The sequence below is a fragment of the Coenobita brevimanus genome, chromosome 14, assembly GCF_032717465.1.
Source record: "Coenobita brevimanus isolate Jiangsu-jjx chromosome 14, ASM3271746v2, whole genome shotgun sequence".
In the NCBI taxonomy this organism is placed as follows: domain Eukaryota; kingdom Metazoa; phylum Arthropoda; class Malacostraca; order Decapoda; family Coenobitidae; genus Coenobita; species Coenobita brevimanus.
The window spans coordinates 1,262,497-1,280,443 of NC_136967.1; the positions used below are offsets into that span (position 1 = coordinate 1,262,497).

General features: G+C 42.7%; 1 protein-coding gene across 1 annotated transcript in view; it reads right to left on the reverse strand.

The window, feature by feature from the left end:
* The window catches only part of LOC145418533 (cryptochrome-1-like), a 28,804-nt gene that overhangs the window by 2,771 nt on the left and 8,086 nt on the right, over positions 1-17,947 (reverse strand). The window contains exons 2-8 of the mRNA XM_080286903.1: positions 14,478-14,586; positions 5,555-5,697; positions 4,175-4,359; positions 2,770-2,999; positions 1,771-1,938; positions 986-1,126; positions 398-549 (exon numbers count right to left, since the gene is read on the reverse strand). Coding sequence (XP_080143029.1) covers positions 398-549; positions 986-1,126; positions 1,771-1,938; positions 2,770-2,999; positions 4,175-4,359; positions 5,555-5,697; positions 14,478-14,586 — 1,128 coding nt within the window. The remainder of the gene's footprint in view (positions 1-397; positions 550-985; positions 1,127-1,770; positions 1,939-2,769; positions 3,000-4,174; positions 4,360-5,554; positions 5,698-14,477; positions 14,587-17,947) is intronic.

The following is a 17,947-nucleotide window of genomic DNA, read 5'->3' on the forward strand; positions in this document are numbered from 1 at the left end:
GGGTCTGCTTAGCAGGTAGACTGAGGTTACTCAACACCAACAACTAAAATTAAAATGTTCCATGAACATAACCGAGTACTTCATATTTTTCCAAACAATGTAGCAAACATAACTCAATTAACATACTGAGTTACAAGAGTTCTCTTAGCAGAAAACAATTATTTGCTACTTACCCTCAGCGAAACATATGAGTACAGGTGCTGTATATGATTAATAGTGAAAGGGTTTACTGAGACAGTCTGTAACCATTTCACTGATATGATTTCTCTCTGCTGAGCAAAATTATCTGTCTTTAAACTGAATAAAATACTGAAGTGCATCAACAGCAATGAAAGTGTTAACTTTGCTTTCCAACCATACTGTAGGGCAAACCCTCCATTCAACCCCACATGCCCACCTGATGTAGTCTCCATTTGGGTCGGCTTTTCTCCCATAGCGGACAGGGCAGTAGCAGTGAAAGAACTGCTGGAAGAAGGACGAGCATGAGAGCCACATCCAGGACCCGGCATTCACTGACCAGTCCGCATCAAGGAGCAGCTCATCAAACACCTGTGCAGGTAAGACAATGTTTTCAGGTACTATATATACTGTATACATATTTTTTTTAACATTAGTTTTGCCATTCTATTCAGTCCACAATATCTTAAAGAAACCTTATTTATTAAACTCCTACTGCTACCTACAAAGGTGATTTACCAGCTTCCCTTAAGTTACAGTACCAGATATATGGAAAACGCTGGAATATTTTGAAACACATCCTTGACTTAAAATAAGCATTGCTTGTACATCGATACAGCTGTAACATTCCCGTGAACTCTCCCTTACATACCTGCCCACACTCCAATTCCACTCAAGCCTCCTCCATACTGTGAACTTCATGCCTTCTTCCCAGTTACTGATCCCCATACTTTCATCTACAACACAGTGAACTTCATGCTCTCCTCTCACATACAGACCCCAACACCTGCCCCTCCCACATGCTGACCTTCATGCCCTCCTCCCATGACACCCAGAGGTCGCCACGTGTCAGGAAGCAGGCCACTGCATGCCGGGCCACATTGTGTATCCACCCCTCTTTCCGCAGCTGTGTCATGATGGCATCCACCCAGGGGTACCCAGTCTGACCCTGTAGAAGGGAGAATATTAGTCCTTTTATATTATATTATAGCCTATTATTTATGTGTGTGTGTGTATGTATATATATACAGTATATATATATATATATATATATATATATATATATATATATATATACTGTATATGTATATAATATATATCCTCTCCTACGCTCCTCATCTCCTACGTTCCTCATGGGGCAATGTAGGATTGGATGATGAATGAATAATGAAATACATACATATATATATATATATATATATATATATATATATATTTACTACACCTAATTCTGACTACTTGGAGGAATAAGCATGATACAGTATATTATGGTGACTATGTATCCCACATCAACTCATGACAAGTTAAATCTGGAAAAAAAGAATAAATAAAATAAATAAATTAATATGTAAATCCAGAAATTTCTTGCAGTCTAAAACAAAGATAGTTTGATCAGCAGCAAAAACCTAAACCTTTTAATTGACAACATTGCATTATACGGCAGGACATAACGTGTTATTATTAGCTAGGGGAAAATATTTTGTGAAGCTAAGTGGAAAATGGGGGTAATTTCAGTCAATATGAACTCATCCACTACAAAGGACTATCAAAATAATATGCTTCTTGTTTGAAATAATTCAATAGTGCACTCACATTGGCCCATTTAGCAAGGGCCTCCGGGTTCTTGTCCCAGGGTATTTGTACGCAGATAGGGTTGCCCTCCATGTGGTCAAACTTGGGGTTGTTGGTGGCAGCTGTGTAGTAAAACTCTCGCCACAACAGCTGACCATGTAGGGACAATGGTGGTGGGGATTTTCTTATCTGATGAAAGAGACACATTGTTTGAGTTGAAGAAAAGATTTAAGGTACAACAGTACAAATATCTAAGTTGAAAAATGCTATGAAGGAAGGGGAACTATTTCATCATTTACTGTACTTAAAATAAGTAAACATTTACTATCCTGGGTGGTAACCATATGACCAAATTATACCACCTGCTGGTTTAGTGGGTAAGTACAGTGCTCCAATCAGACTGAGCTGGTGCAAGTTTACATCCAAGGGGTGGTTGGGGTTTACTGTTCATGTAATGCCACACAGGGATGAGTAAGGGTGGTAACTCCCATCTTAGACTGAGCTGGTGCAAGTTTACATCCAAGGGGTGGTTGGGGTTTACTGTTCATGTAATGCCACACAGGGATGAGTAAGGGTGGTAACTCCCATCTTAAATGTCAGGACCAACTTGCCTAGCCCCAGGCTCCTACACCCCTCATGGGGCAACAAAGGATTAGATGATGAATGAATGAAAAAAAAATCAATCAATCAATCAAAGATAAAGTTACAGTTTCAACCATCATCATTATCTAAATTCTTATCAAATTCACATGCAGCTCTTTAGTTAACCTTCAGGACATTAATTAAGAGTAACATACATGGAAAAACCAGAAGCACTTTTCCTTGCCTACAGGTGACTGGACATTCCCAACAGTTTCCAGCAAGTATTTGGAAGTAATTATCTGGTTCTGTCGTTTGGTTTAGCTTCTTGTAAACAGAAGACATCAGTTGTACCATGGCTCACCTAAACATGGGAAGTCCATAAGAGGAGGCATGGCATCATCTGACTTACTAATAACAGACAACAAGTGATATACCAACCTTTTTGTACAGATCATTCAGCTCTTTGAAGAAGCGGCGAGGAGAGAGACAGCCAAATCGTAAGTAAGGTGACAGACCAGTACGTGAAGGGTAAAGGGACTGAGGGGTCATCTTAGGCCGGCCAAACGAGGCAACCCAAGCCTTGCGCTCCAAGTGGTGCTCAAGTCTGGTCAGCGCCTCACTCTCACCACCTCGCCACCCCGTCTGATGAAGCGTCTCTGTGTCAAAGCCTGAAGAGAAGGGGTGAGAGAGAGAAGGGGATGTTAGGATGAGAGGGGGAGAACAAATATATGGCTTGGGATGAAAAGGGAACCAGCAGAAATTAAAGAAAAGAAAGCAGGAAAATTATTCAGATTAAAAAACAAAAGACATCAAGAGGAAAAAATGGAAGTGGTAAGGATAGAGGAAAGACAAGGTAAACTGAGAGAGAGAGAGAGAGAGAGAGAGAGAGTAATGCAAATAAAGTAAGGTATGGGTAAAGGTGGGGCAGCTGACATGAGGCACTTAGCTGCAGTGCTTATCTCCATAACTTAGGCCTTTGAGCCTGTGGTGGGTTTTCACTCAATATCTTGGGATACAAGGTTACTGCATCATCAAGGTTACCACAGTTACCTACCCTAGGTGTTACCCTAGGTAATCATTGTTCCTACTAAACCATGATGGGTGGATGGACACCTGAAATGAGAGATGCTAGCTGCCTGGACCAGGATTCAAGCCCTGGCACAAACGGGCTGGCAGCTTTGCAGTCACCAACGTTTACCACTCAACCTCATTGTAAGGGAAATGATGGACAAAAATAAATAAATAAAAGCTAACCATCCACCTACTCGATGCAGTGCTGCTCTTGGGTGACTGACCATTTATCACTCTTTCTTTCCTTTCTTCCTCTTCTGTCTTTCTTTCCTTCATTCTTTCCTCTTCCCTCTGTCTATAGGTGACTCTACACTGAGTGACGAGCCAAATGGTTTCCTGTACACCAGGAAACCATTTCCTATGCTGGGTGGTAACCATGTGACCAAACTATAGCATCTGGTGGTTTAGTGGGTAATTAAGGTGCTCCAATCAGGCTGAGCCTGTGCAGGTTTATATCCAAGGGGTGGTTTGCGTTTACTGCTCACGTAATGCCACTCAGGGATGTGTGAGGTTGGTCACTCATCTTAAATGTCAGGACCAACTTGCCATGACCCGGGTTCCTACTCTCTTCTTGAAGCAACACAGGATTAGATGATGATGATGATGATGAAAATCAATAAAACAAAAATACATAAATTATAAGCTCAATAGTATGCCTGATGAGAAAGTAATGGAAAGGAAAAGAAAGAAAGGGATGAGAGAGAGAGTGAGAGAGAAAGGGTAATCATATCGAATGAATACCTGAAAGCACACAAAGAGAGAGAGAACCAACCTAGCTCATCAAGGGAGGGTACGCCATATTTTTCATCGTGGTCATCACCTATTGGAGTGGTCTTTTCCTGAAGGTCCTCCAGGGTGATAGTCGGGAGAGGCAGTGGTGGGAGATCCATATTCATCAGGATATTTTGGAAAGATTTGTACGTAAGTGGCGGCTTCCCTCCATTGCGTTCAATTATTCTGTGGAAAGTAAAGGAAACTCTTAACTGCCATACCCATATTATCCCTTTTTGGGAATAGGGACCTCAAGCCTACCATAATCCACACATTTAAAAATGTGGCCAAACTATGCCCCTGGTAGCACTTTACTTGATTGAAAAACTCCACTTGCCTCTAGAACTCAAAGCTGTGGAAGGTGGAGGTGGTAATTTAATCCAGATGTTTTAAAAGTATCTGTATATAAATGATGGCTTCTGTTCAGTTGTTCTGTGAAAAGTGTAGGACTTGGTATGAAGTAGAATTCTAATGGTAATTTTCACCATGCATGTGAGCTGTCTGTAATAAATATTCCTAATGAGTGGGAGTAGTGGTGCCATATATGGTTTGTTACGATTACTACTGTGGTAAATTACTGATAAGTTGTCTGCAATGCCTCCTGATGCGGAAAGCATAGCCAATAACTTGAAAAGTTGTGAATGCTTATCATCACTGCCCTATAAGAATATCCTATATTCAAACGGCATGAAAAGCCATAGCATGGCTATCTGGTTCCTTCCTAATTTCTTTGCTACAGGTACACAGTATGACGCTGCTTGAAATGAAAGTGCTTAGTAATGGAAGTCCCTATATTCTTATGGCAATATACTGATAGGAATTTCAAGCCTCATTCCTCTCCTCACATGAGACATAAATACAGTACAGTACCTGGTTACATATAAAGCCAGTGATTTACAGTGGAGGTTGTGGTGAGGGGCTTGTTGATTAGCAATGGAATACTGGAACTCTTTGGTTGGTGTACACAAGATATTATTGATATGCAGTGTGAACATTTTTGTGTTTGTTACATCCACTACAATGATGTTGTGGTATCAGTCGTGACACAGGACAGCTCTGTACCTCTACAGTTCTATGATACAGTAAACACTACCGTACTAGAGGCAGGCAGCTGTTGGCAGAGGCCTGATGTGTAGTGGGTGCATAAGAAGGTGCATAACTATGGACAATCTTCTAGCCCTCTATATGCTAAAAACCTGTATACTGTACTAAAATCAAAGACTTAAATTGTGCATTGCTACAGATACTGTACTAAAATACTGCTGCACGCATGATTAAAAGACAGTGCAGAATGGTGCCAGTAGGTTACTTTATATTGAAAAACCTGATCAAACACATCCTCGCCCAATCCATCTATAAACAAGCAGTGTGGTGTACTCACTTCTCGGGCTTGTAGAGTGTGTGTGATGTCTTAACAATGACCGTGATGCCCATCTCCCGCGCGATGGCCACAATGTTGGCATCGCGCACCTTCCCAAATGGTTCTGGATCCTTCTCAAACGTCAAACATGTTGTTCCCCATTCCTGAAAAAAATAAATGTAACAACATATGGTATTGTATACTGTTAACTTCTGTCCTAATTTCCATAGCAATGAATGACTACAGGTGAAACTTCAGAACACCCTGCCTACTAACATTCTTGTGGGAAAGCAGGTCTGGATGATAATGATGATGATGATGATGATGATGATGATGGCTGATGATGATGATGATGATGATGACCATGATGACAATGATGACAATGACGATGATGATAAATGTATGTATATATGTTATGCGGGGACTTGCACATGCCTGGCATACCCGGTATGAGAGCTGCTCTATTCAACTTGTTATATATAACCATCAATCAGTACTCCTGGGCTGTCCCACCTCACTCATGAAGTAAAAACAAACCTGTACTGGAGAGCTCATTTAGGGTACCTTTTATTGACACTATTTTGTACAAGGGTTTTCATGGTTAACCCTATCAATGCTGTGACATATTTTATTCCATTCCTGATACCTTCAGACAATTTCACCTACATCTGGAAGCCCCTCAATCAGCGAAGGGATTTAAGAAGGCTAAATAAAAGCACCCCAGTTCAAATCGTCTACCCTTTGCAGAATACAACCTTTTGAGGATAGCAAGGATGACATAAGTACGTCACTGGATTGCATGGGTTCAGCTGTACCACAATGGTGATTAGTACTGGCATAATGTTTAGCAGTTATACAATGTATCATCTTGTGTATGATAAAGCTCACTCCTGCACATGTAGTTAATTTAGCTGCGGTATCAAAAATGGACACATATACTTTACTTGTTCTAACCATCCACAAACATCCTTTATTTTTTCTGAAGAAGGTGATTACTCATCTCCACACCTGTCCTTTCACCACAACTACTTCTCCATCCACATCCATTCCTCACATCAAGTCAATCTCTCACACATGCACCCACTTCTAACCTTTTACCCACACCTACTCCTTCATCCACATCCACTCCTCACATCAAATCAAATCCCTTACACACATCCCCACACCTTCCCTTTACCCACACCTACTTACTCATTCACATCCCCTCCTCACATCAAGTCCAGTGCATTACGAAACAAGCCACAACCCAACACTTCCGCACTCTCTACACATCTCTATTAAATTTTAATGTGCAGTGGGTTCAGGGCAGGCTAATCCCCTTCTTATCACGTGGCTTTCTGGAACATGCAGAAAAACAAGGAAGCAGAGCAGGAGGAAAAAAGATTGTATAATGATGATGATGAGAGAGAGAGAGAGAGAGAGAGAGAGAAGGGGGGGGCAACGTCCTACTTAAGCGATGTATGGCTTCCTCTTAACCTCTCCACCTTTTTCCACTCATTCTTCCTCTTCCTCCTTCCCTTTCTTTCTCCACTTCTGTTTTTCTTCTTCTATACATTTCTTCCTTCTTCTCTGCCTCTTTCCACTTCCACCTTCTCCTCCTCTGCCTTCTTTATTCCCTTCTTTTGCTTCTCATCTTCCTTCCATTTCCTCCGTGGTCAATATCTCCTTCCTCCTCCCTTCTCATTTCCCCTCTTCTTCCCTCCCTCCCTCCCTCCTCTTTTACCTTCTGTCTCCTCCCCCTCTTCCTTTTATTATAGGCTATTATAATAATGTAATTATTCACTTTATAGTATCCCACCTCTCTCTCTCCTCGTCTCGTTTTTACTTTCTTTTTCCACAAAATGCCGACTAACTGTTTATTAGGCACTTCTGACCTAGCGCTAATACCCACACGCAGAATACCGCCCAGCAACTTCTATGGTCACTGCCCCCTCAAATACTGACCTGTATCTTTCTCTCTCATTACGGCGGCCACGCAACACCCATTCAAATACATATCGGTACCCTCAACTTCTTTTCAGTTCAACTCTCTAATGCGAGTTAATCGTTTACTCTTAGATTTTCTTCTATACACCTTTCAACTTTGGACCTGTTATCCTCAATACGTCTTTCCTACTGCCTGACTTTCTTTTTTATGGAATGTGTTGAGGTCTCTCGAAATGAATGGATCTTGATTCCAGTTTTCTTTATTTTGTTCAGCCTTTGGTTCTGTTTTTAATCTTTCCATGTTTGCATACAGGAAACACACGGCTAAGTATACCTCCCAAGACCTGTCATACTCCTGCAATAAAGGGCCGTATTTTTGGTGGGAAATCAGGCTCTATATCACCTTATCCTCAGTATGTTTATTTTCCATAAGACACCACCGTATAACTTAAGGTACATCAAGGTGCAATATACATAATAAATAGCTACCTAACAGGTGCTAAGCGACCTCTGCTACCCAGAATACAACCTAAAGGATTAACACACACTATTCAACACTCAGCACGCCACACCACATGCAACTCAGCACCAACACCGGCCATTCCACTAAGGCGTAACACTCAATATACCAATTAGGCTAGCACTGATATTGAACATACCATGCATAATCTACCATACCCCCCTGCATATACCACTCAGCACACCACTCTACGCCCAGTATATCAAAAAGCACCAACACGCCACACGACATATCAGTTAGCACTAACCAAGCACTCGATATACTGTACTGACGCCCTTTACTCGGCACAAAGCACTACGGTACCACCCAGCCCCCATCATTCAGCACCTAGCACCCAGCACCCGTCACTAATAATCAATACCTAGCACTCATCCGTAACACCCAACTCTAACAACCTGCATCCACACAGCACCCAGCAGGCCCCAGCACCTAGCCCCCTTTTCTCTTCCAGCGGTGACCCCAATTGTTGTAAGGAGCACAATTACTCGCGCTTCATCTGACATTCACACCGACACCATATGACGTCAAACACACACACACACACACACACACACACACACACACACACACACACACATCAGAAAGAGCGTAGGACCTAGGTGTGATTATCAATAACAGACTATCTCCGGCTGACCACAACAGTGAGAAGGTACGGAACATGTATACACTGCTTGCAAATATGAGAATAGCATTCACATACATAAATGAAGACATGCTAAGAAGGATAATAACATCATTCATCAGACCAACCCTGGAGTATGCATCAGTAGTCTGGAGTCCTCATCTCAAAAAACACATAGACAAGATTGAAAAAGTTCAGAGGGCCGCTACAAGATGGATACCAAGCTTAAGGGATCTAAGCTACGAAGAAAGACTAAATAAACTGAATCTACCAACACTACAGGAGAGAAGGAAAAGAGGTGACATGATAATGCTATATAAATGCATATCAGGGAAGGAGAAAACAGACATAAATGATTACTTAACATATGGGGAAGCATCAGCAAGAGGACACTGCAAATAACTGCATAAGAAGAGAGGTGATAAAGACGTAAGGAAATTCAGTTTCCCAAACAGAGCAATTGATCAATGGAATGCACTACCGAATGAAATAGTGTGTGCCAAAACAATTCACAAATTTAAGGATATGTACGATAAATATGGTTTAAGACACAAGACAGTACGAGCTGGACTCATTCCTGTAAAGATACAATTAGGTAAGAACACACACCAAAGGCATACGTGGTACAGACGTGCTCTCTCTCTCTCTCTCTCTCTCTCTCTTAAGGTTATCATGGTCGGTCTGGTCTTCATCTGAGGGAGAGAGGTCACTCACAACTCAAAAACTACACCTGTATTCTCCTCAGTTACGGAAGCTCCCTAACACCTCTTCCTAAGCTATTTATTTTTGGATATGGCTGGTTGACGTCCTTTTGTACATTATTTATGTACAGTATAGTGATGTCTAAATGATATATGTAACGCAAACGAGGATAAAGAAAATAAATCGCTTGGGAAAAGGTGTTAGGGAGCATCGTCAACCTACCATAATAAGGCCTAAGGAGTTCTCTGATACTATACTTCATACTATAACGTGGCCCAGAATTTCAACCTTTTGCAGCTCATTTCACGTAGCTCAGTGGCAGAAAAAGACAATATATACTGTTTCTGTGGCTCTACATCCTTTCTGTAGCACTTCTTCGTGACTAGCATAAAATCCTAGTGATAATCTATGGCTATAACTCAGCATTTAAGATGGAGGGGATGGCAATTTTAGGCAAAGGCAAAGTGAAGAGAGTATAGTCCAATTTACCCTCCAATCTAACCACATTTGCCATCCACACACACACACAAAATCACTCTTTAAGCTTAATGAACCCATTTGGAAGTGGTAAAAATTTAGAATATCTTTAAATACCCAGAATATACTAAAAAATAAGTCACCAAATTAAAGACGTTAAGGTGGCGCCAGAAGATGACAAAGCAGACTATGAGGAAAGAAAATGAGATGTCACTAGGCCAGCAATGAGTGTGTGTGTGTGTGTGTGTGTGTGTGTGTGTGTGAGAGAGAGAGAGAGAGAGAGAGAGAGAGAGAGAGAGAGAGAGAGAGTGTGTGTCCAAATATCCGGCCTGCACATGCGAGGACACACTATCAGGTCTCACTCTATCCTTCAGTCACGGCTTCACTTTCATACCGGCCCAGGGGGAGTGGGGATATGGATTTAGGGTTTGTTTCTCCTCTGATTCATGTCTCAGCAAAATAATGAAGTCATGCTCATACTCCCATGGCCAAGTGACGACGGAAAAAAGGAAAATTAAGAGATGTACACTGATGATAGAAAAGTAGTAGTAGTAGTAGTAGAGTAGTAGTAATATTCTCCCTTGTTTTCGGTGTTACAGCTCTATATTTAAACAAGTGCATCCTGTTTGCCTCTACGTGTGTGTGTGTGTGTGTGTGTGTGTGTGTGTGTGTGTGTGTGTGTGTGTGTGTGTGTGTGAGAGAGAGAGAGAGAGAGACGACGCTTGGCACTAGCTTCTCAAGTCAGGTAAGAAGTTATTGACACTGGCTCATTTGACTCTCTCTCTCTCTCTCTCTCTCTTCTCATCTACTACTATTTATGCCCTTATTCTCTTCTTCCATGCACGCGCGCTCACACGCACACACACACACACACACACACACACTTCTCTCTCTCTCTCAAGGTCACCCATAACCAAGAACTTGCAATAACGAATGCGTACCCACGTGTGTGTGTGTGTGTGTGTGTGTGTGTGTGTGTGTGTGTGTGTGTGTGTTCTGGGATACAACGCAGTTTTCTTTGGCTGCCTAGCACGTTCGCACACACACGTACACAGACCCACACATACACACCCACACCCAGCCAAATCGCACTAACACACAGTACCTTAACTTCACCTACACAGCGCACAGGGATAATCTCTAACACTAATCTGACCTAACCTACCCTAATTCACAATAATCCAACTCAACCTAACCTAACTATCTTTTCGGGGCCACACCTAACTTAACAAAAGCCTAACATATCTCACTATCTTACCATCTCACTTTCTAGTAACCATAGGCGACAAACGACACCTTTGTTCGTCTTTTCGTCACATATACGTAGGTAGTGTAAATATCTAGGGAATATATGTCGCTATTAAAGAGCCAGAGATAAATGAGAGGAGAATTTTCAACTTGAGCCTCTTCATGATCAGGCCAACTCTAGCACCGTACTGTATTCCACGTAAAGGCAGACGATTTGTTTCAGCTGTAACCATAAGTGGGTGAAGATGTTAATACTTTTACCATCAACCCCCCCATGATAGGGAAAAATCTAGAACCACAGCTGTTACACAATTTCTCTCTCTCTCTCTCTCTCTCTCTCTCTCTCTCTCTCTCTCTCTCTCTCTCAGCTTCTTTATATTCTCTTTACTCTCTAACTTCACCTAAAATTGCCATCTCTCCACCGTCAACACCGAAATGTAACAACAAACACTCGAATATGATGATGCTAGTCACGAAGAAGCTCCATGGAAAGGATGTAGAGCCGCTGGATTGTTTTTCTCCGCCACTGAGCTACGTGAAATAAGCTGCAAGAGGACGAAAATCTAGACCAAGTAAAAGTGAAAGAAATATAAATACAAAAGCGGTCGTGCTGTTTTCTTTTCACTGTTGGTTGGATGGGGAACTATTTTATGACCTGGTTTATTTATTAATGATTAAATAGTAGAAAGTAAATAGTAAACAGTGAAATAATAGTCAGAGTCCCAACACCCTCAGTCTAGGCAATCGGTAACACGCACACATTATCAGTATTTATCATTCCTTATCGTTTATCATTATTTTTTTAACGTGACTGAACAATTATTACAAGGGATGACGTACCAGCAGACTTCCTAAGCTTTCGAGAAGTTTCCCTGCATCTTGGTTCGTATTCTCGTCGGTTAAGGAAGCTCCCTAACACCTTTTCCTAGGAGACTTATTTGACTTATTACATCTTACTGTCCTCTTCTTTGTTATATAAATTATTACATCTTACTGTCCTCTTCTTTGTTATATAAATTAATCTAATATCATCATACTCTTAAGAAATAACGTACTTCATAAATACTTCTACTACCACTACTGCCACAACAACAACAACTAATAATAATAATAATAATACCACCACCACCACCACCATCACTACTACCACTACAACTACTGTTACTGCTACAGTTACTCTTACTACTGCTACTACTGCGACTACTACCACCACCAAACGAGTTCATTCAGCTTAAAAAGAGTCCACTGCTATAGAGGAGTTGATGAATTTATCCAACCCTTCAGTTTCAGTAAACGCCCCTAAAAAAAGAAAAAAGAAAAAAGAAAGAAAGAAAAAGAAAAAAAAGAAAAAAGTGCTAAAGAATATATAGCTGCTAGTTTCGATAAAAGTGATTCTTCATTTTTCTCATTATATTTCCTGCTCTCCTTCTTCCCTCTCCCCTCCCCTCCCCCTCTTTCCTTTACGTTTCCCTCCCCTCTCCTCCCTCCTCTTTCCTTTCCTTTCCCCTCCCCTCCCTTCCCTTCCCTTCTCTTCTCCTCCTCCTTCCTCCTCTCCCTCCACTCTTCGTTCAAGGTCAAAGTTGAGTGCGAGCGATCGAGGGCGTGAGACGAGGCGAGGGGGAGAGGGGTGTGTGTGTGTGTGTGTGTGTGTGTGTGTGTGTGTGTGTGTGTGTGTGTGTGTGTGTGTGTGTGTGTGTGTGTGTGTGTGTGTGTGTGTGTGTGAGAGAGAGAGAGAGAGAGAGAGAGAGAGAGAGAGAGAGAGAGAGAGGATCATTAAGCCAGACATTTCATTTCTGCAACCACCACACATAAAACCCAAATCCCTAACTAAATTCCACTCCCTGTTCACTTTAACATACGGTGCTTGTCACGAAGAAGTGCTGTGGAAAGAATGGAGAGCTGTAATACCGTCGTGCCATTCAGCTAGGGGAAATAGGCAGCAAAAGGACAAATAGCTCTGCCAATTTAGAGTGACCGGAGTATAGAAATGAATAGGATCGAGGTGGTCAAAACCTTGCTCAAATATCTCATGGCCAGCTGGGGATACGAACCCGGGTCTTGTTGGGTGCGGGCCTGTACTTTCGGGGCTAAGACAAGGATAGATGTGGTGGTTGGGAGTGGGGGGGAGGGGGAGGGGGCTGAGACAAGGGGGGACAGGTGGCGAGGCAGAAGATGGAGATGATGATAACACAGTAATAATAATAATAAATAATAAATAATAATAACAACAACAACAGAGGAAGAGAGGTGGGGAAAGTATGTGAGAAGGGAGAGGGCGAGGAAGTGGAGGGGGAAGGACAGAGGGAGAGGTGGGGAGGGGAGGGAGAGAAGGAAGAGGGAGGGAGTGAGGGAAGGGAAGAAGGGAAGTGAGGAAGACGGTGGCAGGGCGAGGAAGTGCAGTGAAGGGGGAGGGACAGAGGGAGGCAACGAGGGAGTGGTGGAGAGATAAGAGTGAGGGGAGGGGGAGATATGGAGGGGAGGGGAGGGGGAGACATTGAGTGCCTGTAACTGCGTGGCGGAGGCAGAAAGCAGGAAGGTCAGTCACCCCGCCTCTGTTTACACTCACCCCACTCCCACTTCTGTTTACTCACCCCACTCCCTCCTTGCATCCTCCACCATCCCACCCCTTCCATTCCCTCACCTCTAGTAAATCGTCTTCTATTTCCCTCAGCTCAGCAAAATCGTCTAGCATAAAACCTTAACGTAATACAGTGCCTATGAGTTTGTCTGGAACAGAAGGAAGGAGGATAAAGTCGAAACATTTGGAGTTATTTTTGAAGACATTTGGAGACATTTTTCAAGAGATAACTGGGAGCGAATTAAGGGCTACAAACTTCGCGACTATGATCCAGTAGGCGAAGGTCGGTACGCTAAGACCCATCCCTACAAAATCCCATGTCCAACCATAAGCAAAAGTTGGTTGATGATTCTCTGTCGGAATTTGAACTTGTCTTCCATATTCCCCTCTTTCGCAGACGACACACTATCCTTCCTTCTCATACGTCTTTCCTGTGCTTCATAATGCTAACACGTGAAGATAATTCATTTAACACTTTCTATTGCCAAGTTCAGTAGAGGTGTGTACACAAGCTTCTGGGGTTGTTAACATGAAAAAGGATAAAACACCCAAGTTACACATCCACTCCAACAACACTCTCCACCGCACCAAAACAAACCTCTCCACTACACACACACACACACACACAAAAGCTCTCCCCCACTCACAAATCCCTCCACTGTACCAAACAAAGCTCTCACCTCGACTCCAATAAGCTCTCCACTGCACCATACCAAATCTTTCTCCTGCACTCACAAATCTCCCCACTGCACAAAACAAAGCTCTCCCCTCCCCTTCCACAAAGCTCTCCACTCTACTTCCACAAATCTCTCTCTTTCACTTCCACAAACCTCTCCACAGTCCCCAGAACAAAGCTCTATATGGTACTGACCCTGAAGAGCTGGGGCAGGACGTGAGCTGGCTGCCCCCTCACCACGTAGAGCCTTGAGTTGAGCTTTCTCAGGGAGGTGTCTAAGTCCTCCAAGCTCTGCAGTAGAAACCTGAAGGAGAGAGAAAAGAAATTAGTGAGCTTTTTTGTATTAATGTTTTTATTTTGTTTATCTTTATTATGATCGTGTATTTTCTGTTTTATTCTAGATTTAATTGAACCCCTGTGTGTGTGTGTGTGTGTGTGTGTGTGTGTGTGTGTGTGTGTGTGTGTGTGTGTGTGAGAGAGAGAGAGAGAGAGAGAGAGAGAGAGAGAGAGAGAGAGAGTCAATTTTAGGAGCACCAGAGGGATTCTAGGTCAGGACGGGTCACCCCACTTGGATCTGACACACTTGGCCATCGAAAGTGGTAGGAGAGAGAGAGAGAGAGAGAGAGAGAGAGAGAGAGAGAGAGAGAGAGAGAGAGAGAGAGAGAGAGAGGTAAACAAAGTGGGTCAGTGTGCTTGTGATCTGTCCTACAGTCTATTTACGTGTGTGTGTGTGTGTGTGTGTGTGTGTGTGTGTGTGTAAACCTTAGTACATAAACGGGATTCAACGCACACAAAACAATTTCCTGTTACACACACACACACACACACACACACACACACACACACACACACTTAAAAACAATCTACAACATAAATTAAGCAAGGAGAAACACGGACTAAAGAAGACAGGCGACCCAAGACAACCTGTAGACAAAACAAAACAAGAAAATTAATAAGCCAAAGAAAGGGAAATCAAAAAAGGCGTGTAAATCCGTAGACTTAATTAAATGGCTTTGAGGTAGGCCAGGTGAGCAGAGTACCTGAAAAATAATGAAAAAAGGTAACAACAATGCATTATATAAGACTCTCTCTCTCTCTCTCTCTCTCTCTCTCTCCCCTCCTTCACAATCCTCTACACAACCTCCTCTTATCGTTCTCCCCTCACCTCTTCAAATTCCCTCCTCCCTTCTCTCTCTCTCTCTCTCTCTCTCTTTCTTCTTCCTCCTCCTCTGCCCCCGCCCCTTTTCGCCCCAGTTTTCTCCCCATCATTTCCACTCCTTCCTCCTCATCCTCTCTCCTCCCTTTCTCTCCCCACCTCTTCTCTCTAGGTGGCTGTCTTGTTCTCTCCCCTTCTCCCCTCCGCCTACCTCTTCCTCTTCATACCCCCACTCCCCTCCTTTTGCTTCTTCCTCCATTTTCTCCCCTCTCCCTCTCGCCTCCTCCCCCTCTCCCACCCATCATATCCAGTCTTCTTTCTTCAATCCTCCTCCCCTTCCTCTCTTCTCATTCCTCATCGGCTTTCTTCCCTTTTTTTTCTCTCCCCTCCTCCCTCTTTCCTCCCCCTCTTCCCCTCCTCTCTTCTTCCTCATTCACTCCCCTCCTTCTCTCTCCTCCCCCCTCCCCCTCCCCTCAGGACCTCCGCCCTTCCATCGATCTCTTCACCCACTGTCTCTCTCTCTCTGGAGGACGCCGCCATTTTTCACACCTGCCTCTCTCTCTCTCTCTCTCTCTCTCTCTCTTCTTACCCCACTTTCCATCCTGTTTAACAAATCTCTCCTTCCTTTCTTCTTTTAACTATCTTTAATTCTCTCCCTCTCTCCCGGTCAGTAAACTCTGGAACCCCCCTGCCTAGGCCTATTTAAAACGAGAGAGAGAGAGAGAGAGAGAGAGAGAGAGAGAGCGAGCGAGAGAGAATGTGTGTGTGTGTGTGTGTGTGTGTGTGTGTGTGTGTGTGTGTGTGTGACTGAGAGAATAAATGCACGGTATGTGTGAATGTGTGAACGTGAACAATAAATGATCGTAACTAATGTAAAATAATAATAATAATAATAATGAAAAAATAACAATAGTAATAATAACTAAATAATAATAATAATAATAATAATAATAATAATACCACCACCACCACCACCAATAATAATAATAATAATAATAATAATAATGTCTCCCAAGTGTGTGGTTGCTGCGCGTTTTGCAAGGTCGTTCAGGTCGTGAGCTCTTCCTTGATAGCAGGGCTTCTCTCTCTCTCTCTCTCTCACACACAACCCATCATGAGAGAGAGAGAGAGAGAGAGAGAGAGTACTTGGTCCCGTTCGTTGTTTCCGTGTCGGTGGAGGCTTAAGTGGAAGAATGCCTAAGAAACCTACCTTGAGGGGTAAGAAAGAGGAGGGAGGGAGGGAGGGAAAGAGGGAAGGAAGGAGGGAGGGAGGGAGGGAAATGGAAGGAAGGAGGGAGGGAGGGAGGGAGGGAGGGAAAGAGGGAAGGAAGGAGGGAGGGAATTGTTCTGTTGGGTGAACAGGGACAAGAGGGAGACTATTTAGTTGAGAACTCTGACAGGCAAATAATAATAATAATAATAATAATAATAATAATAATAATACACTCGGGTTCTTTCAGCCTCGTACTATATGTGCTAACCAATGTATAACCTGCTCCCTAGCACGCACACACACACACACACACACACACACACAATCAGAAAGGGAAATATCGACAACGCAGTGAGAGAAAGAAAGACTAGAATAATATTGAAAGATTGTGTGTGTGTGTGTGTGTGTGTGTGTGTGTGTGTGTGTGTACCGAGTAGGAAGGGCAAGGGACATTACATAAGGACCGCGGCTCATGTTACATAACCTTGGTGGCCTGACTGCCTAGGGGGGGCGGAGGGTACCGGTAGCATTGGAGGATTCGGAGCAACTCTTCCTAACCGAATTATTCTCTTTACACCTTAATTTATTTTATTCACATCGCTTTAATTATCAAGAATAACTGAAGAGGATGTAGATGCGTGACATGCAGAATTAATCGCGAATGATGAGGTGTTAGGTAACTAGGTCGACTAGAAAATTCCGAGGTTGATTCACGCGCCGGTCAGACTCAGGGATAAGGTTTGTTGTCCCCTTCTGCCCTTGTTCATCCAGTAGCAGAAATTAGGGACCTGGTTGTAACATTGAGAGTTTTTTCCATGGGACAAGTATGGATTAGAAAAAAAAAACTCGTGCTGTTGATAGGTATTAATTCTCTCTCTCTCTCTCTCTCTCTCTCTCTCTCTCTCTCTCTCTCTCTCTCTCTCACACACACACACACACACACACACACACACACACACACACATCACCGGGAGACAGTGTACCAACCAAGCACGTCATCACTCATCATCGCCTGGGCACACAGACCAAAATAACATGTAATTATCATCATTTATTACCGTTTATTATCGACTTCATAACATTTACCTAGCTATTCCATTTATCTATTTATCTATTCTATTATTTATCTACTTCATAATTTACTCTGTGTATGTACGGCACTAATTCACCATTTTTTGTTTATTATTACTGATGATAAAGAGGTAATATAATAATAATAATAATAATAATAATAATAATAATAATAACTAGAAGACTGTCAAAGAAGGTTTCTGATCTCCATCTTCGAAAATACAT